The sequence below is a fragment of the Borostomias antarcticus genome (assembly GCF_949987555.1).
Source record: "Borostomias antarcticus genome assembly, chromosome: 4".
Lineage (NCBI taxonomy): Eukaryota > Metazoa > Chordata > Actinopteri > Stomiiformes > Stomiidae > Borostomias > Borostomias antarcticus.
Genome location: NC_140237.1, coordinates 610,791 through 634,401, shown reverse-complemented (window position 1 = coordinate 634,401; position 23,611 = coordinate 610,791). Strand labels below are relative to the sequence as shown.

The 23,611-nt window shown below is 50.7% G+C and overlaps 1 protein-coding gene across 1 annotated transcript in view; it reads right to left on the bottom strand.

The window, feature by feature from the left end:
- LOC311308082 (unconventional myosin-Va-like) overlaps positions 1-23,611 on the bottom strand; it is a gene marked incomplete at both ends in the record, with an annotated part of 53,779 nt that overhangs the window by 19,750 nt on the left and 10,418 nt on the right. Inside the window, 18 exons of the mRNA XM_084437019.1 lie at positions 169-262; positions 1,387-1,635; positions 2,076-2,315; positions 4,938-5,094; positions 5,766-5,977; positions 6,076-6,184; positions 6,803-6,889; positions 7,011-7,108; positions 7,459-7,617; positions 13,015-13,098; positions 16,183-16,308; positions 17,720-17,860; positions 18,055-18,136; positions 18,603-18,868; positions 19,225-19,331; positions 19,690-19,797; positions 20,619-20,700; positions 22,136-22,279. Coding sequence (XP_084293145.1) covers positions 169-262; positions 1,387-1,635; positions 2,076-2,315; positions 4,938-5,094; positions 5,766-5,977; positions 6,076-6,184; positions 6,803-6,889; positions 7,011-7,108; positions 7,459-7,617; positions 13,015-13,098; positions 16,183-16,308; positions 17,720-17,860; positions 18,055-18,136; positions 18,603-18,868; positions 19,225-19,331; positions 19,690-19,797; positions 20,619-20,700; positions 22,136-22,279 — 2,545 coding nt within the window. The remainder of the gene's footprint in view (positions 1-168; positions 263-1,386; positions 1,636-2,075; positions 2,316-4,937; positions 5,095-5,765; positions 5,978-6,075; positions 6,185-6,802; positions 6,890-7,010; positions 7,109-7,458; positions 7,618-13,014; positions 13,099-16,182; positions 16,309-17,719; positions 17,861-18,054; positions 18,137-18,602; positions 18,869-19,224; positions 19,332-19,689; positions 19,798-20,618; positions 20,701-22,135; positions 22,280-23,611) is intronic.

Sequence of the window (23,611 nt, the reverse complement as noted above, 5' to 3'; positions counted from 1 at the left end):
CAGTGCTGTATGTAACAGCCGATGTGATTGGTCAGAGGGGCAGTGCTGTATGTAACAGCCGATGTGATTGGTCAGAGGGGCAGTGCTGTATGTAACAGGCGATGTGATTGGTCAGAGGGGCAGTGCTGTATGTAACAGGCGATGTGATTGGTGTATAGGGTGTCGTACCGGTCATCTGCTGACCCTGCTCCTTGATCAGTCTGTTCAGCTCGTCCTTCTCGCTCTTCAGCAGTCCATTCTGCGCTTTCAGCTCTGCTACCATCTACACACACACACACACACACATACACGCACCAGCGCGCACAGGACGCACACGTACACAAAAAAGTTGCTTGAGTTGCATCTACCCAAAGATGTGCGCTTGTCAGCATTTTGGATTTAAAAACATTGAATTTTGTTGACTGATTTTCACAAAACTACAGGATGACTGACCTGAACTGTCACTACTATTCTACCTCATTTCTATCGCTCTCAAGCCCAAACACACACACACTCAGACACACACACACACACACTGCTAGCAATCACTAGTCTACCTCACCTCTATGTCCCTCTCAAGCACAAACTCACACACACACACACACACACACACACACAGCTAGCAATCACTAGTCTACCTCACCTCTATGTCCCTCTCAAGCACAAACTCACACACACACACACACACACACACACACACATCTCTAGTGATCGCTTGTCTACCTGCGCTCACCTGACACAGGGTCATGACCTCTCAGCCCGCCATGCACCCATCCTCCAGCGAACTCCCATGGGTCCTAAATCACCACATATACTGTATCCTCAGCAACAAGCCTCCATTGATATTCTCCTCTGTCTCTACGGGGGCCACTATGGGAAACCTCTCACTGGGATTCAGTAGTCTCACTAGAAGTGTCTCATCTACTCCTACAGAACTAGGTAGGGGGAGGGAGGAGATGAGGAGAGAGCGCAGAGGGGCGGAGTCAGGGGAGGGGCGGAGTCAGGGGAGGGGAGGAGTCAGGGGAGGGGCGGAGTCAGGGGAGGGGAGGGGTGGAGTCAGGGGAGGGGAGGGGCGGAGTCAGGGGAGGGGTGGAGTCAGGGGAGAGGAGGGGCGGAGTCAAGGGAGGGGAGGAATGGAGTCAGGGGAGGGGTGGAGTTAGGGGAGGGGTGGAGTCAAGGGAGGGAGGGAGGGGTGGAGTCAGGGGAGGGGTGGAGTCAAGGGAGGGAGGGGTGGAGTCAGGGGAGGGGAGGGGTGGAGTTAGGGGAGGGGTAGTGTCAAGGGGAGGGAGGGGCGGAGTCAGAGGAGGGGAGGGGTGGAGTCAGGGGAGGGGAGGCGAGGGGAAGCGAGGAGCGGAGTCAGCAGAGCGGAGCAGAGGGGAGGAGAGGAGGGGGAACAGGAGGACCCACCTGCTCCATCTCGTCCCGGTAGTTCTCGGCCCATTCCTCGATGGTCTTCTTCTCCCTCCGTGTGGTCTGCAGCTCCTTCTTCAGCCGCTCCAGCTCCTCCAGGAGCGAGACCACGCGGCCCGCGTTGTTCTTGGCGTCCTCCTCCGCGCTGCGCAGCCGGCCCAGCTCCGCACGCAGACGCTCGCTCTCCGCCGCTTGGGAGATCTCCAAGCCACTCAGACGCTCGCTCAGCAGACGGTTGTCTTTGTTCTGGGGGGAGAGAGAGAGAGAGAGAGATGAGGAGGAGGAGGAGAAAAGAGGGAGAGAAGAGAACAGGAACATGTTCTTTTGGAACACAGTCGCTGAGTTGTCCTATGAAGTGAGCCTACGCTCTGTAGACTGTATGTAGACTGTATGTAGATCGTATAAAATGAGTTTTAATCGGGCAGGTAGACCACAGAGCCATGAACGCGCCGAGGGGTCAGGGAAGAAATTTTACAGCTCACTTTTCTGGCCCCCGGGCGATACTATTTTTTTTTCCTTCCCTCTGGAATATGTAGGGGTGGGACCTCTGCCCACCTCCCTTGTTCTCTGTAAAGCGCATTGTGTTGCCTCTGTGTATGAAATGCGCTACACAAATAAAGCTTTGATTGATTGATTGATGAGGACGAGGAGGAGGAGGGGGGGTGTTGGGGGGGGGGGCGTCCCACCTGTTCGTCCACCTTCCTCTGCAGCTGCATGATCTTGTTCTCCATGCCGATGTTGAACTTCTTGAAGTGCTCCACCGAGCGCGCCTCGATCTTCAGCTTCTTCAGCTCGCGCTTGGCCCTCATGCGCCGCAGGCAGCACTGCAGGTAGACCAGGGCGCGCAGCGAGCGCTTGTACCGCTGACGGGCCAGCCAGCCACGCACGTGCTTCTGGATGAACACGGCCTTGTGCTCCCGCAGCAGCTGGACACAGAGAGAGAGAGAGAGAGAGAGAGAGAGAGGGAGAGAGAGAGGGAGGGAGAGAGAGAGAGTGTGAGAGAGAGAGAGAGGGAGAGAGAGAGAGTGTGAGAGAGAGAGGGAGAGAGAGGGAGAGAGAGAGAGCGAGAGGGTGACTGGGTCGGCCTCTCAACAAACATCCCTCCATCTTGAAAAATGCTCCTTTCAAAGAGGGCAATAAAGCACAGGCGAGGTGTGGCCACTTATTGGGAGCGGTCACGCCTGAACGCGAACTGGACAGACGAACGAACAAACAAAGAAAGTCAATGTTGGAGGCAACGTCTCCACAGCCGGGGGAGAGAGAGATATCGATCTGCCTGTATGGAATCTGAACACCTTCACCTTGGGCTGCATACTGACAACAGGCTTTGGTTAAATATGTGATATGTCCCTTTACTCTAACCCAGTGGCGATTTTACATTAGGAGCAGGTGGGGCAGTGCCCCACCAGGTGGCGCTGTTGTGCAAGATGCATCTTAGCCTACAACTGTGTTTCGGAACAATCTATTTTATAATTAATACAGAATAGTGATTCAGTGGTGAAAATAGCATGTATAAATATAATAAACCTGACTGACACTATGTATAGTGCTGTTTTGCAGTAATTCCCTTTGTATGAGTGTGTCACAGACTGCTCTGACTCGGCAGAGGGGCACCGAAGCGTTCTCCCTTACTGTTGCTATAGCGACAATGTGAGCATGGTTGGGAGCAATGTGAAAAAATATCACACAGATTTTATTGGGTGGAGGGGCAGAAAAGTCTCTTCCCCTACGAAATCTACCTGGCAACAGGTTTAGCCAGGGAATAATGAAACAACGTTGATCAAAGTTGAACTACTGGGTCATTGTCGATGTCGATCTACGTTAGCCAATGCTGCTAGCTAAAGTTTTGTAGAGATTAAAAGTGTTTTCAGGTGCAACAATGAATAGTGTAGATTATTTGTTGAATGTGCGGTTTAGTACATTGAAACTTGAAGAGAAACTGGAAATAAAATGTTTAGGGCCACACGACCAGAAGAATTGGTGCTGCTTCAGGCTGGAGATAAGGTAACCCGTACCTTCAAACAGGAATGGTTTGAGAAAAAGAAGTGGCTAACTGCTAGCACCTCGAAAAGTGCGCTGTTCTGTTTCCCTTGTATTCTTTTTGGTGGAGTCTCTGTTTGGGCATCGTCTGGATTCAAAGACATTAAACAACTGTCAGAACGAACAGCGAAGCATGAAAGCTCTGCGTCCCATCTGAGCTGTGCCATGAAGCTGGGTTTACTGGGGCAGCTCAACGTCCAGGCACAACTAGATGATGGGTTTACTGGGGCAGCTCAACGTCTAGGCACAACTAGATGATGCGTTTCGCCGTTCCATCGCGGAGCACACCAAAAAGACCGAGGAGAATCGGTATGTTCTGGGGAGGCTGATCACTTTTATTAAACTCTGTGGGAAGTGTGAAATGGGTTTGCGTGGTCACGACGAGTCAGCGAACTCACTGAACCCAGGCATTTTTCGGTGCGTTTTTGAGATGATGTCCGAGGGGGACCAATGTGGACAGTGCGCCTTCACTGTAGTAGACTATTTGGCCGTGATATACGTGGAGTACTAATAGGTTATGCGTAGTGCCCAGGTCTGATGGGTGCACACTTGTCACTTGTTGCTTTCAGAACCCTGGACCGGGCATGCGTTCTCTTATGGGTCTAATTAGCCTACTCTGCGTGTGTTAATGTGTCGTTATCTTTGTGTGTTGTAGCCTCTGCTCTGATTTACCTACCGTAGACTAATTGGCTACCTTTAGTTCTTGTGATGGTGACATAATATAAAACTGCCCCTCCAGAAATGCCTAAAATAACCACTGCTCTAACCGACTGATTATGACTCGAAACACAACATTGAGAGAGAGACAGGGAGAGAGAAAGAAAGAGACAAGGAGAGACAGTGAGAGAGAGAGAGAGAGAGAGAGAGAGAGAGAGAGAGTGAGAGAGAGACAGGGAGAGAGAGTGAGAGAGAGACAGTGAGAAACAGTGAGAGAGGGAGAGTGAGAGAGAGACAGTGAGAGAGAGAGGGAGAGAGAGTGAGGGAGAGAGAGACAGTGAGAAAGACAGGGAGAGAAAGACAGCGATATGTTGCCAGTGTTCAAAGAGCAGCTGTGTGTGTCAGTCAGTGGGGGCGAGTCCCGAACGCCGCAGCCAAATCACATGACACCAACTCAACATCAACACCGACTCAACCCATGCGGACGAACACAAGTGTCTGTTACAGTCCTATCCAGCTCTTATATCACCAACCGCTACACGTCTGCGGTATGTAGGCTGACCTCAGGTCAGATCAGCGCACAGAGCGAACTAAGGATATCCACAGGTAACTAACCCTTACCGGGTCGATCTTGTGTCAGTGTGTGTGTGTTTGTGTGTGTGTGTGTGTGTGTGTGTGTGTGTGTGTGTGTGTGTGTGTGTGTGTGACTCGGCCTCGGCTGTCTTCAGTATCATACGTGGGATGACTATGAAACCGCGGTTTATTTTCGACTGAGCTGCCCGCTGACCGACGAAAGTCTGCTAGGTCTAGCGCGCGTGTGTGTGTGTGTGTGTGTTGGTCGGTCGTCCTACCCCGCGGTACTTCTGTCGGGCCATGTAGGCTCTGAGTATGGTCTGCATGGCGAGGGCGGCGGCCTGCTTCTGCCTGTAGCGCTTCCTCTCCACGTACATCCGCTGGAACTTCTGAACCACGATGGCCGCCCGGGTGCGACGCATGAACTTGGCCAGGCTGGGGGAGGAGAGGAGGAGGGAGGAGAGAGGAAGGGAGGGGTGTGGAGGAGGTAACAGGAGAACGTTATTATGTCTGTAGCAGTTCCATTGGGCGGCTGTAGCTCAGTTGGTAGAGCGGGTCGTTCAGTGATCGAAGGGTCAGTGGTTCGAATCCCAGCTCCGACTGTCCACATGTCGAAGTGTCCTTGAGCAAGACACCCAACCCCAAATTGCTCCCAATGAGCAGGTTAGCACCTTGCATGGCAGCTACCGCCATTGGTGTGTGAATGTGTGTGTGAATGGGTGAATGAGAGGCCATTGTAAAGCGCTTTAAGTGCCACTAAGGTGGAAAAGCGCTATAAGTGCAGTCCATTTACCATTCCATAAACGTCTCCACTTATAACCTCTCTACTGTCCGTCCCACGAATAAGACCCAGACCTTGTGTCCACTAGCGTCATGTCCAGGGGGTGGACTTGTACATCAAAGCTGCCTTACGCTACACAAACAGGACATAGGCTCCTGCCCCTATGGGCCACTAGGCCCGAGAAACACTGGTTCTCAAAAGGCCTACTTACTTTACTTGTATCCAGGGGATATCATTATCTTCCATCTCAAAGATTGGATGGCTTTGGTTTCTCTAGTATTCCTATCTTTGATGTGATTGGCCCCCGGGGGTCCTGTCCACTCACCAGCGGGCCTGGTGTCCGCGGGTGAACCTCTGGATGGTGATGGCGGCGTGCCGCTGGCGGAGGTACTTCTTGCGGGCCAGCCAGCAGCGGATGGTCTTCTGGATGCGTATGCAGGTGATGCGGAGCTTGTCGGCCCTCAGCTTCTCCAGGTAGGCCACCTGGCCCGCCCGGAAGAAGATCTTCGTCTTCCCGAACTGGTACTTATCCTTGTCCTGGTGGAGGAGAGAGGAGGAGGACGGGGGAGGAGGTGAGTGTATGACCCTGGCCTTGCTCCGTCTCTTAGCCCTGACCCCTGACCTTTGACCCTCACCTGCACCAGCTTCTCCAGGACGTTCCTGCAGGTCATCTTCCAGTCTGGGAGGACGTCCTTCTGCTTCATTAGCACCCGGTAGCGGCTGAAGAACTCCTGGTAGGTCAACCTGAGACACACACACACACACACACACACACACACACACGCACACACGCACGGGAAGAGGCCCGCCCACACACACACACATGCACGGGAAGAGGTCAACACTGGGTTTTTCTGTATGTATGTATGAGTGTGTGTCTGTGTGTGTACCTGAACGGGTAGCCTGTCTGTGTGTGTGTGTGATGATCTGGAGGGGTAACCTGTGTGGGTGTGTGTGTGTGTGTGTGTGTGTGTGTGGATCTGGAGGGGTAGCCTGTGTGTGTGTGTGTGGACCTTGAGGGGTATCCTGTGTCTGTGTGTGTGTGTGTGTGTGTGTACTGTACCTGGACGGGTAGCCTGTGTGTGTGTACTTGTAGGGGTAGCCTGTGTCTGTGTGTGTGTGTGTGTGTGCTGTACCTGGATGGGTAGCCTGTGTGTGTGTGTACCTGTAGGGGTATCCTGTGTGTGTGTGTACCTGGAGGGGTAGCCTGTGTGTGTGTGTGTGTGTGTGTTTGTGTACCTGGAGGGGTATCCTGTGTGTGTGTGTGTGTGTGTGTGTACCTGGAGGGGTATCCTGTGTGTGTGTGTGTGTGTGTGTGTACCTGGAGGGGTATCCTGTGTGTGTGTGTGTGTGTGTGTGTACCTGGAGGGGTATCCCGCGGCCGAGATGCGGATGGTCTCCAGGACGCCGCAGGCTCTAAGCTGCTGCACCGCTCGCTTGGGGTCGAACCTAAACACACACACACACACGACACACACAACGTCCGTCCGACGTTAACACACCGGGGGGGAGCCAACGGGGGAACGTGCCGGAGGGGAGGGGGGGGGGGGGGGGGGGCGGTCACACTCACGTGAAGGGGAACTTGAGGTCGTTGGGTTTGATGCAGCGGACGTAGTGGGGATCGGTGGCGTTCAGAGTCTCCATCAGGAGCTGCAGAGAGTTCCGGAACTGTGGGAGGACAGGAGGACGGAGGGGGAGAGGGATGAGGGCAGAGCACAGAGAGCAATCACCCTCACGAAGTCACGTCATCCCTGCATGTACTATCAGTCCGATTCAACGCCAGAAAACAGCCTCGAATTTTGTGTGTGTGCGCCGTTAATGTTTCCGACTTGTTTGTCATGTTGAGTCTGGTTCTATTTTGTTTATGGGATTATTTTTCTATGTATATTTGTAAATCAAGAAGATGACTGATGTTTTATGTGAAAAAAGTTACAAATTAAGTGTAAAAAATAAAATAAAAAAATAAAACAGCCTCGAAGTCTCAGAAAAGTCCCCGGGATCCCGGCGGCGTAGCGTACCTGGCAACCCACGGTCTTCTTGTGCTCCTTGCTGCTAGCCTGGCCCTGCCGGCTCTTGTCGCGTTTGACGCTGAGGCGCGTGACTCTGCCGGACGACACTGCGCCCGTGGGGCTGGTGGCCTTCTCGCCGTCGTGGAACAGCTCCACCAGCAGGTCGAACTGGGAACAGCAGCCGGGACAACAGCGGTCAGTACGGGGATGGCGTCGACGGCGGAGGCGCGGGGCTACCGGGCGCCGCTAGCTAGCGCAAAAAATAAAAATGGCTGTTGCGCACGACGCTGCGCACCTCTGAATGAGGGGACTACAGACTATGTTGGAGAAAGGCTAAATGTGTAGTCGGTCACGCAACTTTCATTTCTTTGGTTTTCCATGTCTCGTCATTCTAGTCTACAGAACGTAAGTGTTTCTTAGCTAGCCGAGGCTGAAGCTCGCTACGGGCCGAATGAGGATTAATGCGAGTAAATGGTTCTGATTGGTGAATAAACTGTGGTACACCCCTTTCCACACTCATGAGCCAATCGCAACGGTGCGGCGCTGAACGGAGCAAGCCTGATTCAAATCCATCACTTCAGCTGGAGCTGTGAAGAAATGATCTAGGCCCAGTCAGTGTGATGAAAAGGGTATAACTGTTTTTTTGGCGACAAGTATTTGAGAGATTTAAAAAATCTAAGCATCTGGCAAAACTTTATAAGAATCAGAGAAGGCACACAGTCCATATAGGTTATATTCACTAGCTACTCATGCAGTATAGGATTACCACCTTCAAGATGAGACGGAGTTGTGTTGTTGATCTAGTTTGAGGCGATGCATAGTTAGACAGTCGTAGTCGAGGTGAGCATGGTAGCATGGTTAAAATCTTTCGCAAACGGTAGAAAGGTTATACTGAGGAGGTTAAAGTGGTTATCCAGGTTATAAACAATATATAATAATGTATGCTACTCATAAAATCTGTGTATTTCCAGTTTTCTCTTTTTATCCAAAACAGCTTACAGTGACGGTCCAGTGACTGCATACATTATGTATATATCTGACCATTGGCACCATATGCCTCCAGGCATACAGGATGACCATATAAGCAGGATGACCATAGAAGCAGTTATATGACGGCGCGGTCGACCTGTAGGGCCTCAGGTCTCCAGATGTGTTCAGAATGCGGCCATGCTGCTTCTCTCCAGCGTCACTTAGCGAGGCCATGCTGGAACTCTGAAAACTCTGTCTATCTCTATATCTACCTATCAGCTATATACACATATCTTTCCATATATATATCCCTCTCTATATTATATATCTATATCTATACACACACACACACTTCATCTAACACACACACACTTCATCTAACACACCATCTAACACACACACACACACACGTCATCTAATCCATCCATCTCTTCACCCGAACCTCATCCCTTCCCGTGGGTGTTCCACCTTCAGTGCTCCACATCCACCCCAACTCACTCATCCCCCCTCCGTCATCCCCCCTCCTTCATCCCCCCTCCCTCATCCCCCCTCCCTCATCCCGTCTCCCATGTGCTAGCAGACTGCAGTGAACCCAGTGACGCAGAATAAAAGTGCGGTCGTAAAGAACGAAGGTAGGAAGAAGGGAAGAGATGGAGGGAGAAGGGGGTAGAGAGGTGTGGGTCAGCATTGTCACAATGCCTGGTTTACCTTCTGCTCATGGGAAGGGTTGTCATGACGGGACAAAACCAAACACACATGGACAACAGGTGGAGACAACAGGTGGAGAATAGACAACACAAGAACAAAAGAAAGAACCAAAAAAAGAAAACCAAAAGTAAAAAATCGTTACATTAGCCGATCTACGGTATGATAGCAAACTGTGATTGACCTGAGAGAAGAAATGGCTACTGTGGCACACTACCAGTGCTTGGTTAAGATGGTCTAATGGAGGTGTGGTGCATGATGGGAGTTGTAGTTGAGAAGGTGTTGGGCTGCACAAATGCATGACCGCGCGCGCGCACACCCACACACACGCGCACACCCACACACACGCGCACACACGCACACAGGCACACACACGCATACAATGATGTGTTTGGGCATGGCTAGCAAGGTTTCATGGCCTTGCTTCATTAGATAACCAATAAGGAGCCATTATCATGTCTACCCTATCAATGGTTAGTCGGGTTGGTTTCCATGCTGACACACAGAGACTGTGCTGCCATGGAAGCTTCTTTCAGTAGTTAACCATGTTTCCATGTGTGTGTGTGTGTGTGTGTGTGTGTGTTTAGAGGGCTGTTAGGGGTTAGACTAGACTGTTTTAACCCTTACCCCATTCTGCGCCTGCAGGAGTCTAGAACAGAATAGTCAGGAGGCCATCTGTGAACATCTGGACTAGCATTATACTGTAGCACTGTGACCAGCCTGGGGGTCAAATCATTCATTACCAGTGTGCGTGTATGTGTGTGTATGTGTGTGTGCGTGTATGTGTTGTCGACCTGGCAGCCAAAACCACAGGTTCGCCTGCCTGGGGATCAACCGTTAGTATTCAACCTGGGGTTAGTACTCCCGGGAGGGAAGTGGTACCAGACGAAGGTAGGAAAAGGTTAGTGAAAGCAGACAAGAAGTTTCATGTCAGGATCCCCACGGCTGATTGGAGGAAAATGACAAAACAAGAGAGGTCAGTCATTTTGGAGGAAAGGAACAGAGAAGCCAAGGCAAGGAGATTGAGTAAGGCTATTAAGGCCGAGGTCCAGCCAGAACCAGAGCAAGCAGAGATTAAACAAGAGTCAGAGCAGCCAAACTGGACCTTTAGATCACTTGACCCTCAGTTTACCCCCTTTGAACCCCTCAGCATTGAGGCAGCTCTTATGAGTTGCTCTAATCCATTTATGGGCCAGAGCCCTACAGGAGAGGGAAGCAATATGGGTTTTTCCAGAGATCCCTTCGTGGGCCTCACAAGGGAGGGAAATACAGAGCAGAGTATGATTGACCCCCCCGTTGAGGAGGTCACCGAACTGGTGATTGACCTCCCCGTTGAGGTCACTGGGCCTGTTGGGACAGAGGAGTGTATAACCGCTTTGAAGGGGATGCTAACAGATTCTTTCGTATAACAATCTTGTTAGATGCGAACCTGATCTGTTAAATGTGCTCAACCTTGTTGGATGCAAACCTGATCTGTTGAATGTGCTTAAAAATGCTGTGCTACACGCTTACAGTTAAGAGTAAGGACAAAGCATACACCAACATAAAAAAGGATCAAACACATGTGAACACATAGACAAGGACACACTCCACTCACACAGACTCAGAACAACAAAAGAACAAATATACACATGTTACAAATGCATAAACTATATTCTTAAGATGTAATAGAAATGTTATTAAGTTTAGTTATAAGAAATGATTTGTTTGAAAGTAATATTGTGAAAGCATTGAAAGAACGAAGCCATAAAAGAAAACTACAGTATGTTTAGCATGTGCCTGTGTTCTGTCGTAACCACTTTGAGCCTGCCTAGGTTTGGTGGTGAAAGGTTGAGAGGGGAAACAGGATGTGGTGTGAAGTGGAGCAACTGCCGTGCTGCGCTACACACACAGAAGCTGAGGGTGCGTTTGAGAGCACTTTTGGCCTTATGGACTGAACATTCTACTAACTAACTGTTTTGATAAAGCAAATATTGACAACAAGGTACAATTGTTGACTTTCAGAGATATGTTTCTCGTGTGAGAGTATCTCTGGAGTCTTAGTACTTTTCCAAAAGGCATGATAAGATCACATGTACAAAATGGTGGCTTGGGGACTTTCCATTGACGGCATGCTGAGATGGGACAAAATGGTGGCTTCCATATATGGTGAGAGGCTGAAGATTCACCGGTTGGTTCGAAGGTTCTCGAGAAAGAGCATGGGGTATATAAGGACTGTATGACTGTTAGTCAGATGAGATGTCTACACTGCTCGCGAGCCTCGTCCGACCCTCCTGAAGCAGAAAGATCCGGCTGAGAATCTCCCAGCTCCACCAACGGCGTCCCAGCGGTCGTCTCCTCTACGCAGAGAGAGAGAACCTGAGTTCCAGCAGCAAAGGACCGTTGCGACACGATTCCAACTTCCCTCCAGCTGGAGGGGCCTCGTCTTGGTGAGAACTGCATTGTGGTTCGTGTGGAAGCAACGCTAGGCCAGGTGTTTCCTTCTACACCCACATCCTATTATCTTTACTCTCGATCAGAGTATACAGGTTTTCATGTTTGCATATTGTTGATTGAATTGGGTTTTAGGTGATGTTTAATATTAATATTGTGTGTTATTAATCATAGGTTCATTGGCAGGATAAATTCTTATTATATATAGGATAGGACACAATTACCACTTAGAATGTATATATACACATACAATTAATATGATTTATATTTTGATCCTAAAATTAGTACTGATTTGGTTTATTCTGTTCATCAAGGTATTATTGTCATGCTCAGTTGTGCGCTCATGGTGGCTTGCAATGTGTAATAAGTAAATCTTGTATAACCAGTTAATCATTAAATCTTGTATAACCATTTAATCATTTCATTTATTAAAATTTCCTCTAAAAGGACTGAGTTTCATTCATTATTATTGGATGTCCGGTAATGTAAATGTAAGCTGTCCAGGCATAACATCTCAAGCTCTTTAAGGTTGATTCTAAGACCCAGTGTGATTAATACTCCCTTGCAGTAATAGTTATTGCTAATCATCCTACCCGACACGTAACAGCTGTCAATAAGGAACAGAGCGGTCGTTAACCAGAGTGGGGAGAGCTCTGGGATTGGAGACCGTTAGCAGATCGGGCGTGTCTGTTCGAATTACCGGTCGTAGCACACACATTTTGTGCAACTCCCTTTGAGGGGTAAATACCCTGGGAGCATAAACGTGACGGCATCCTTGGAGATGACCGGTACTGATAATCCCATAAGATCACAGGGATTTCAGGGAGACAGTGTGTGTGCGTGTGTGAAGCAGCATGTGATTGGATGGGCTCATTTTGCCGCACAAGATTTAATGCTGCTTTGTTTAAGCCAATCACTTAATTGAATCACATCCTGACCACAAATCCACACTAATTCTAGATCGAGCAGGGACAGTTCAGAGCGCACTCTGCTGAATCAGCATGTAGAATCCATCCCAGAGACTCCCAGAGCATGAGATACAAACACAAACCTCTTCTCTTTCTTCCCTGTCAAAGTGGGCCAACTGAAGACACCACCGCCATCATCATCATCTTCATCATCATCATCATCTGAACAACAGAGGACGCTGTCTCCCTGACCGTCCCAGAGAGTGTCCCACCTGGTTTCCTGTTTGAGGTCTCTCCTGTCACAGTGTATCTTTTACTCTCAGTGACTGCTGCTGACATGCTTCTGATTGGCCACGCTACCGGAGTGTGTGTGGGGGTTTCAATGACCCAGGCTAATCACAGAGTGGCAGTGTGTGTGTGTGTGCGTGTGAGAGAGAGAGATGGAGGGGGAGGGAGGGGGAGAGAGGGAGGGGGAGAGAGAGAGCGAGGGAGGGAGGGAGGGAGAGAGAGAGAGGGAGAAAGAGAGAGAGAAAGAGAGAGAGAGACCCACCTTGCTGGCCTTCAGAACATGGATCTGCTCCTCGTTCACAGTGTCTTTGTTCTTCTCCAGGAAACCCTCACACTGGTACTCCACCTGAGACACACACACACACACACACACACACACACACACACACACACACACACACACACACACACACACACACACACACACACGCACGTTAAAGCTAATTATCAGAACAGCCTTCCCCCTGAGAGTGTAAGGGGGTACAGGACAGATTTCCTCCCACCTATAAGCAACTTGATACTAGTCTAAAACAGGCCAGAGCAATACTGGGTCAGCTATCTCATCAAGAAATGTCACACACACACACACGCACCACAAACCATGCTGCATAGATTACACACACACACAAACACACAACATCGGCACGCACAAACTCACACACATTCAGATATGCGTTTGGTACACCCTCAGTATTGGGTTACCGGGGCGGGGGGGGGGGGGGGGGGGGGGGTTGGGGGGGTTGTTACTGTGGAAGGAAGAGGGGTCGTTCTGACTGGGCCATAAACTCCCCTCCTCCAGTGACACATTTTTGTCTTAGCCCAGCCTCACCCTCATCCTACCTCCCTCATCCCACTCCACCTCATCCCTCCTCCCTCATCCCACCCTCCCTCATCCCACCCTCCCTCATCCCACCATCCCTCATCCCACCTCTCCTCATCCCATCTCCCTCATCCTTCCTCCCTCATCCCACTCCACCTCGTCCCACCTCCCTCATCCCACCCCTCCCTCATCCCATCTCCCTCATCCCACCCCTCCTCATCCCACCTCCCCCATCCCACCCTCCTGTATCCCACTCCACCTCATCCCACCTCCCTTATCCCACCTCCCACATATCTCATCCCACTCCACCTCATCCCTCCTCCCTCATTCCCTCTCCATTGTGACACTCGGATATGCGTTTGGTACACCCTCAGTATTGGGTTACTGGGGTGGAGGGGGGGGGGGGGGTTCTTACTGTGGAAGGAAGAGGGGTCGTTCTGACTAGGGCTGCACAATTAATTGTGAATTAATCGAAATCGCGATTATGACCTCAGCAATTAACTAATCGCAAAAGGCCGCAATTAATGTGATTAATAATTTTGCTTTGAATTGAGTGTGCTAGGACTACACGGACGAATAACAGGCGCTTATGCTGTCTGACCAATCACATGCGTTCCCGCTGAGTGCGCTGTGCGTATTAATTTCACTGAGAAGACAGATAGCAGTAGGTCAAGACAAGTGTCACAAGAGTACCTGCAGCCGTGAGTAGTGAAAAAATGAACGAAATTGGGTCAGTGAGTTAGTAGCAAAAAAGGGATCAATGTCTGTGATATGGGAGCATTTTGCTTATTATATATTAATAAATATTATTAATCGCAATTATTAATCGCAATTACCATTTTGAAGAAAATAATCGCAATTATTATCTTTTGTCATAATCGTGCAGCCCTAGTTCTTACTGGGCCATAAAGTCCCCTCCTCCAGGGACACATTTTTGTCTTAGCCCAGCCTCACCCTCATCCCACTCCACCTCATCCCACCCTCCCTCATCCCTCCTCCCATCTCCCTCATCCCATCTCTCTCATCCCACCTCCCTCATCTCATCTCCCTCATCCCACCTCCCTCATCCCATCTCTCTCATCCCATCTCCCTCATCCTTCCTCCCTCATCCCACTCCACCTCATCCCATCTCCCTCATCCCACCTCCCTCATCCCAGTCCTCATCCCACCTCCCTCATCCCAACCTCCCTCATCCCACTCCTCCTCATCCCACCTCCCTCATCCCACCTCCCATCTCCCTCATCCCACCTCCCTCATCCCACCTCCCTCATCCCACCTCCCTCATCCCACCTCCCTCATCCCACCTCCCTCATCCCACTCCACCTCATCCCATCTCCCTCATCCCACCTCCCTCATCCCAGTCCTCCTCATCCCAGTCCTCCTCATCCCACCCTCCCTCATCCCACTCCTCCTCATCCCACCTCCCTCATCCCACCTCCCTCATCCCACTGCACCTCATCCCACTGCACCTCATCCCACTGCACCTCATCCCACTGCACCTCATCCCACTCCACCTCATCCCTCCTCCCTCATCCCCTCTCCATTGTGACATCATAATGCTGTGACCCCGGCGACACAGAATAAAAGTGTGCGGTGAGAAAGAAACACTGAAGCAAGAAGAGATGGTGGGATGGAATAGAGAGATAAAGAGATTGAGGGAGAGAGAGATAGAGAGATGAAGAAGAGATGGAGGGAGGGAATAGAGAGATGAAGAGATGGAGGGAGAAGGGGGTAGAGAGGTGAAGGTCAGCATTGAGAATGCCGGGTTTACCTTCTGCTCAGGGGAAGGGTTGTCATGATGGGACAAAACCAAACACACATGGACAACAGGTGGAGAACCGACAACACAAGAACAAGAGGTTCTGATACCCGTTGGAGCACACAATCAGTAACTGGCCAGGCGCCAGACAGAATGAATGGGGAAATGTGCATTTTGCTTGAACCGGCGGTTATTCTCTGCGCTTATGACACTAATTGACTCCAAACTGCTCAAAAGCACATTGCTAGATCCTGTAGGCCGAGAGGAATCCAATGATGTCCACCTCTTGGCATTTGGTTGATTTTACTGACCGCTAGATCGACCAGAAGACCAATTCATGCAACAACTACTATTGTTCCGATTGATAATGTTTTATGCATAAGCGAACGGAGTAGAACATAGTGAAAATTAGCATCACGGCTACCGGACATTTTCTGTTTGCCGAGTCCCGTGTGAATGATAGCTTGGTTTAGCTAACGGTAGCAAAAAAGCTACTATTGTGGGTATGGTGGACAACAGAGCGCACTAATTTTGGGAAAAAAATGACCAACGGCAAAATAATTCTAGTGTGTCTGGAATGCGGGCGTGAGGTAACAGTAGACACACTGGATCCAACATTCCAAGAGCAGCGTTTGTATCAGGGCGGCGTTCTATTCGGAGCAATACTGTATTTCTATTGGTTGAACCGTTTTTTTTTTTCCAGAACAGGTTGTTTATTATACTGGTCTCACCACTGGCAGACCACTGCTCTACGGAGGGGACGCCATCGGAGGCGGGACCGTTAGCTTAGCGTACCTTGTCCCGTTAGCTTAGCTTAGCGTACCTTGTCCCGTTAGCTTAGCTTAGCGTACCTTGTCAGCGAAGTGCTGGATGATGAAGGCCCGGTTGGACATGCGGGGCTTCTCAAACAGGCTGCAGGTCTTCAGGTGGGTGTTGTACAGCTTCTGGGCCCACGAGTCGTCAGAACCCTTCGGCATCTGGACCGGACGGGACAGCGGACACGGGTCAACAAGATAAGCTAGAGCACGCTTCAAGGATTAACATTGATTTCCTACATGAAAAAAGCCAGTCAGAGAATGTTTTTGATTCTTTCTTTTTTAGGGGGAGGAGGGGGGTTTGGTGTTAGCCAGGATATCATAGTATGATTTGGAAATCTCACTGCAAGGAGCAAGGCTAAATTTCCCAGGATAGTCAATGCAGCTGACAAGGTGATAGGCTGTCAGCAGAAGCAGCTGGAGGTCCTATACACATCAGCTGGATGCTGAAAGGCTCTGGCTATAGTCCACGATCCTGACCAGCTCTCCACACAGTCAGAGACGCTCCCCGCTGGTCAGCGCTGCTCCCTAGAGCCATCAGCCTCCTCAGCAACACTGGGTAACAGATGGATATGCACTCTACAGGTATATACTCACCTCTTCAACACGTACTACTAGGATCCTCCCTCTTAAGCACCCATTATATATTTTTTATTTTGCATCTCTTGCACTTTGCCTTCAGCACTAGATTATGCTCTTAGTCATTGTTTAGAAAGGAGATGCACTTGTGAGTTCTGGTGAGTAGTAGTACGCTGACTTCCCATGTTAAATGCAATTATTGTAAGTTGTTGCGTTGGATGAAAGTGTTAGCCTAGCGTCGCCAGCCTGATCTCGCGGGCTCACATTCCATTTCACTCCGCAGATCAGTCTGGACATTCAACCACTCTAACAGAACCCACTCGAATACAGATTTGTTTGTGCCACTCACATCCGTTTATCTAATATGGGCCGGGTTTAATAAGATGACGGAACAAAGGAGTGCCGTAGAGGCATTTTCGCTGATTGGTTGGAGGTCTATCCAATTGCGTCCAGAGGAATTTTGATCTACGCCCGTTGGTAACGCCCCTTAGGAATCGGAAAGCAACTGAGTTTCTAGACCCTTCGCATTTTTAGCGAATTGAGTCTGGCGAAGCCAGGCTAGATAGAGTATCTGCTAAATGACTAATGTACTTTGCTTCTACCTGTACTGTATCCCTGTCTATGTATTATAGTGGAATGTCAGAATGCTGCTTTTTATGTTCTCTTATTGTATGCCGGGATGAGAACAAAAACACCTTTCCAACCTTGGTTGGACAATGAAGTTTCTTGGCTCTCTCTCTCTCTCTCACACACACACACACACACACACACACACACACACACACACACACACACACACTCTCTCTCTCTCTCTCTCTCTCTCTCTCAAACATACTCTCTCACACACGCTCCCTTCTGGTGCACACAAACACACACACGCACAGTCCACGTTCAAGCATTCTGTTGGGTTTACATAAGTATAGCATGAGGTGGGAATTGAGTGTATTCTGTGTGTGTGTGTGTGTGTGTGTGTGTGTGCGCACGTGTGTGTTACCTTGCACTCCTCATCCAGTAGGTCCAGCACCCCCATCTTGGCCTCTATCAGGTTGATGCAGGGCTGGTTGTCATAGAAGTCTATCAGAGTCCAGGGAATCTGCTCCCTCATGTACTCTTCCTGCTCCAGCTTAAACACATGCTACACACACACACACACACACACACACACACACACACACACACACACACACCCACCCACCCACCCACACACACACACACACACACACACACACACACACACACACACACACACACACACACACACACACGGATTAGTCCTAATGCTAACATACTCCTCCGTAACCATAGCAGCGCAGGCTACACGCTACTCACCACGCTGAATTGCTGCTGCAACTTCTCGTTAGCGTAGTTGATACAGAACTGCTCAAAGCTGTTGATTTCAAACGTCTCGAACCTGGGGGGGGGGGGGGGGGAGGAGGAGGAGGGAGGGGGAGGGGGAGGAGGGAGAGAAGGAGGAGGGAGGGGGGAGGGGAGGAGGAGGGGGGAGGGGGAGGACGAGGAGGAGGGAGGGGGGGAGGAGGAGGAGGGAGGGGGGGAGGAGGAGGAGGGGGGAGGGGAAGGAGGAGGGAGGGGAGGAGGAGGAGGAGGGAGGGGGAGGAGGAGGAGGGGGGAGGGGTGGGGTCCAGAGGACAGACGGACGGTCAGAGTGCTGACAGAACAACGGTGAGAACGTCTGGGAAAAAGCTACGATATTCACAATGCAATTTATAGACTTTCTCTCTGAGTTTTTCCTCCAGTCCCGACTATACGCTTCCCGATGAAAACATTCAAACGTAGCTGGATTTCAAACGCAGGCTAACGCGTCCGGCTCCGCCCCTCCGAGGCGCCCGACTCCGGACCGCCGCTCGGGAAACACGCACCCGTAGATGTCGAGCACCCCTATGAAGGAGTGCTGCTTCTGGGTGGAGTGGAGCGCCCTGTTGACGTGCTCCACGATCCAGTCGAAGAGCTTGGCGTAGATGTGCTTGGCCAGAGCGTCGCGGGCGTTGGTGGCCTGCAGCCGCGGCACCGTCTTGATGTACGTCTCCGTGGCCGTCCTCAGCTTCTTGTGGCACAGCCAATGGGACATGTCCTGGTAGGACACGCCCACCAGCTCACAGAACGTGGTCAGGTGGCTGTTGTTGGGCTGCGGGGGGGGGAGAGGAAGGGGGAAAAAAATAGAATGAGATGGAGAGAGAGAGAGAGAGGGAGGGAGGGATGGAGAGAGAGAGGAAGGATGAGAATGAGGGGTGGGATTAAATCGTTAATCAACATAATTGGATAATTGGGTCCAGGTGTGGGGGTACGGACGGAGAGCAGAGTGGGCGAGTCCTCGGGTGGGCAGGGACAGACAGGGGGAGGAGTGGGCGTTACCTCTGGTGGGCGGGGACAGACAGGGGGCAGAGTGGGCGTGTCCTCGGGTGGTCGGGGACAAACAGGGGAAGAGTGGGCGTGTCCTCGGGTGGGCGGGGACAGACAGGGGCAGAGTGGGCGTGTCCTCACCCGTATGACGCTGCTGTCGGCGCATCTGTCCTTGACCTCTACGTTTCCAAGGTGCAAGATGGCGGCCAGCACCTGGAACAGCCCCATCTGATACGACTCATTGATGCCTGCAGGGAGGGAGACGACACACACACACACACACACACACACACACACACACACACACACACACACACACACACACACACACACACACACACCTCAATCTCCAGCTAATCATGTGGAACTGTGGGAAAATGAATGAATTGGAACGTCCTGTCTCCAGAAAACCAAAACAGCAACGGGTAAACAAAAAGATTGCTGTTGGCAGAGCATGAGGCAATTCAACATGACATTTTACTGCTGGGTTATCTTCCCTGGCCTTTCCTCTCCCCACTGGCGCAAAGAGCTGACTGTCTGTGTTTATGCGAGTGTGTGTGTAAGTGTGTGTGTGTGTGTGTGTGCGCGCGTGTGTGTGTGCGTTACCCAGCAGTGTGAAGGCCTGCCGGGTGGCGCTCAACTCGTTGGCGTCGTCCACACCGTCGATGACAGGGCTGCGCCCCGGCTTGGTGAAGAGGAAGTCATCTGCACTGCCTGGAGGAGGGGGAGGGAGGGGGGGGGCAGGGGGATGGAGGGGTGGAGGATGGGGGCAGAGAGGTAGGACAGAGGGAGACAAAGGGACCGTGAGGAGGGAAGCAGGTCACCGTTCCTCGGAGGGACCGGAGCCACGGCTCGACTCACATCAGTCCAGCTGACAGGACGACAGGACGACAGGGCTGCGGTTAAGTGCTTCAGGCTATTCATTTCCTGGATCTGATTAATAGACACGCTCTCATCAGTACTCTCTCTCTCTCTGACACAAGCGCGCACGCACACGCACACGCACACGCACACGCACGCACACACACACACACACACACACACACACACACACACACACACACACACACACACACACACACACACACACACACACACACACACACACACACACACACACACACACACGAGTCCTAACCCAGATTAAAGCCTGTTGCCCAGCAACGCAGCCTCTGATGTTGCCGTATAACCCTCCGTTTACCAGACGTTGCTGAGAGAGGACTGACCAACCGGCAGTGTGTGTGAGTGTGTGTGTGTGTGTGTGTGTGCGCTAGCTAGACAACAGACGACTGCAAGTATTACTGGGATAAATGTTTTGACACATCTAATAGAAACTGCTCCCAATTATGACTGTGATTTGACCTCGGAGGTGAAATTGGACACCGTTCGCCCCGGGATCAATTCATCGCAGCCTTGCATCATAAACGGACAAACCTTTCAATGAGAATCCAGTAATTGTGTCCTAATGTGAAATCGTATTGCTGACCACTTCTAGAGAGTTCTATCAGCGTTGGTGGGTGAGAAGAATGACTCACTGAGCTTCAGGGCTTTCAGCTCTGGTAGATGGGCAGAGGCACACAGCTGGTAGAAGATGTGATAGTTCCTCTCCTCGTCCGCCTGGAGGGAAACACACGCACGCGCACACACGCACGCACGCACGCACACACGCACGCACACACAGTGAGAGTGCTGGCAATAACCATCACTTCTATTAATTGATCGATTAGACAGACAGAGAGACAGAGAGACAGACATACAGACAGACAGACAGACAGACAGACAGACAGAGACTGATGGACGGATAGATGGATAGATTGATAGATGGACAGATAGATAGATAGATACTTTAATGATTAATCATATCTTATCAGTGCAGTGCTAAGCTAGACGGCCAGGTTTCCAAGTAGAAAACATGGAATGAAGAAGGAAGTTCTGTGGGTGTTCACTCAACACGACCTTTCACAGTCTGACCTTTCACCTGTAACCTACAATACTAGCAAATTAGAGGCACACACACACACACACACAGGAATGTGACCGAGTCGAACACGCTTCACATCACATCCTCATTCCTCGTCCGAGAATTTTCTGTGTGTGTGTGTGTGTGTGTGTGTGCGCTCATTTAACTACAATGTCCTCATTCCTGGGCGGGAGGTGTTTCCCAGCTACTGTCTGGCAGGAGCAAACACACTCCCTCAACCCTGAGCACACAGAGAGAGAGAGAGAGAGAGAGAGAGAGGGGGAGAGAGAGAGAGAGGCAGAGATAACAGACAGGAATGCGACGGCACCGACACAGACGAGCCTGAATGATCCGCCTGAACGAGAAGTTCCTGCTGCTCGGTTCTCCGGTGGAACCGACACACACACACACACACACTCCACCTAGTCAGACTGCACAGCTTTGAAGGGGTAATGACTAACGCCAAGTATGTAGGCCTACACCCCCCCCACACACACACACACACACACACACACATTCTCACTCTACATCATTCGAATTCACACAGAGACATCCGCTCTTCTAATCCTCTTTGGTAGCAGTCTGGTGCGGAGAGAAATACAAGGAGTGTGTGTTTGGATGTGAACAGCTATGGGTCGGGTCTAGGCAGCCTCCTTTCTCTCTCTCTTTCTCTCTCTCTCCATCTCTCTTTCTCTCCATCTCTCTTCTCTAGGTGCGTGGGCAGTATCTGAACTACCAGTAAGAGCAACATTTCCACACAAGTCTTATTTCAGCGTGATGATACGTCTTCTAACAGCCAGAAGGACCAGTGATGACCGGGGACCAGTCAGAGAGAGAGAGAAAGAGAGAGAGAGAGATAGAGAGAGAGAGAGAGAGAGAGAGAGAGAGAGAGAGAGAGAGACTGTTGTCCCGGCTACGATTGCTGCCCACCCTAGCAACCGCAGTCTGACCTCCTGGTAAAACAACATCAGACAGATGAAGGGGGAGGGAGAGAGGGAGGGAGGGAGAGAGGGGTAGATAGATAGAGAGAGAGAGAGAGAGAGAGAGAGCGAGAGGTGGGTTCAGACCTGCGCATGTGCGTCTGTGGCTCACCTGAAACACCACTCGAGACTTCTCCAGCAGGTACGTCCTCATGTTGGCGCCGATGATGCGATAGCGTTTGTCGAAGCCAATCTCGATGTGCTTCCCAAAGCGACTGCTGTTGTCGTTGCGGGTGGTCTTGGCGTTGCCTATCGCCTGAAAGGGGACACACACACACACACACACAACCAGACGGGCTGTGAGACACTCAATTTAACTTGACTCTGTAAGCAACGCTATCACACTCATCCAATTCAATTCAATAAATCTCTATTGTCCCCGGAGGGCAATTCAGGTGCAGCTTTAACATAAACGCTACAACCCCACTCAAAAAAGACTTCTCACAAACAACTAAGCACATAAAAAGTCCATGAGTAAAAGAAAGTCCAAGTAATAGAACACCCAAGTCTTTCCCTAAAGGAAGCCAACTGGATAATTACTGGTTAATAGGGATGTACCAATGCATCGGCCCATGTTGGCCTTGTTGACTGCCACCGGCCCATCGGCAAATAAAATGACATTCACCGATGGTAGTGGCCAATGTTATGTCGCAACAATTATGGCTTTTTTTGTTGCAAAACGTAGCCTACCCAGCTGCAGATTCGGAGAAGATCCGTGACGTAACGCCGCAAACGCACGTGTAGTTTGCTTTCAAATTAAAGTGAAATAAAAATGTCGGCCATGTGGGAATATTTCATCATCTCAGACAAAGATATGCGCTATGCAACTTGTAAAACTTGTTCAAGTGACATTTCAAGAGGAGGTACTACAGCCATTTTAACACATCAAATCTAACTGGCCATTTGAAAAGCAGGCATCATTTCTTTGTTTCCCTGTCACAAAAGGGGGAATAAAAATAAAATAAAATAAACATCGGCCATCGGCCGGATTGTTATTTTAAACATCGACATCGGCCCAGAATTTTGCAATCGGTGCATCCCTACTGGTTAATGGCAGCTATTGCCTTGGGTATAAAGGAGCATTGATCTCTGGGGCTCCTGAGCCTAGGGGCCCCTGTACTCCGCCCAGAAGGCAGGAGGTGGAGCTGTTTCAGGGGGTGGGACGGGTCGACCAGGATGGAGGGGGCTTCGCTGACCAGGTGTCTGTCGTCCAGAGCAGAGAGACTGAGCTGGGACCCCCTGTCCCTGGGATGTTAAGCCCCCGACACACCAGACTGATAATTTACACAATTTAGTAGATCATCTCAGAGACTACCGCCCGTGCTGAGCGAGAGTGCTGTAAAAATGGCTGCGTTGTTTACGGTTTATACGTCCGGCGGTCTTTCCGTTTCCTCTTGATAATACAGACTACCGCCACCTGGTGGTGTGGAGTTATTTCATCTCACGCAGGCGCGGAAACGTACGCGCTCGTCGGCTGCTGGCTGCCGTCCGCTTGGTGTGTTCGAGTGAAACGGCCCTGGTACAGGCGACGCGAGGCGGCACGGCAGTTGCCGTCGGCGGCGCTAGTTCTTTGATGTCGGGTCGGTGC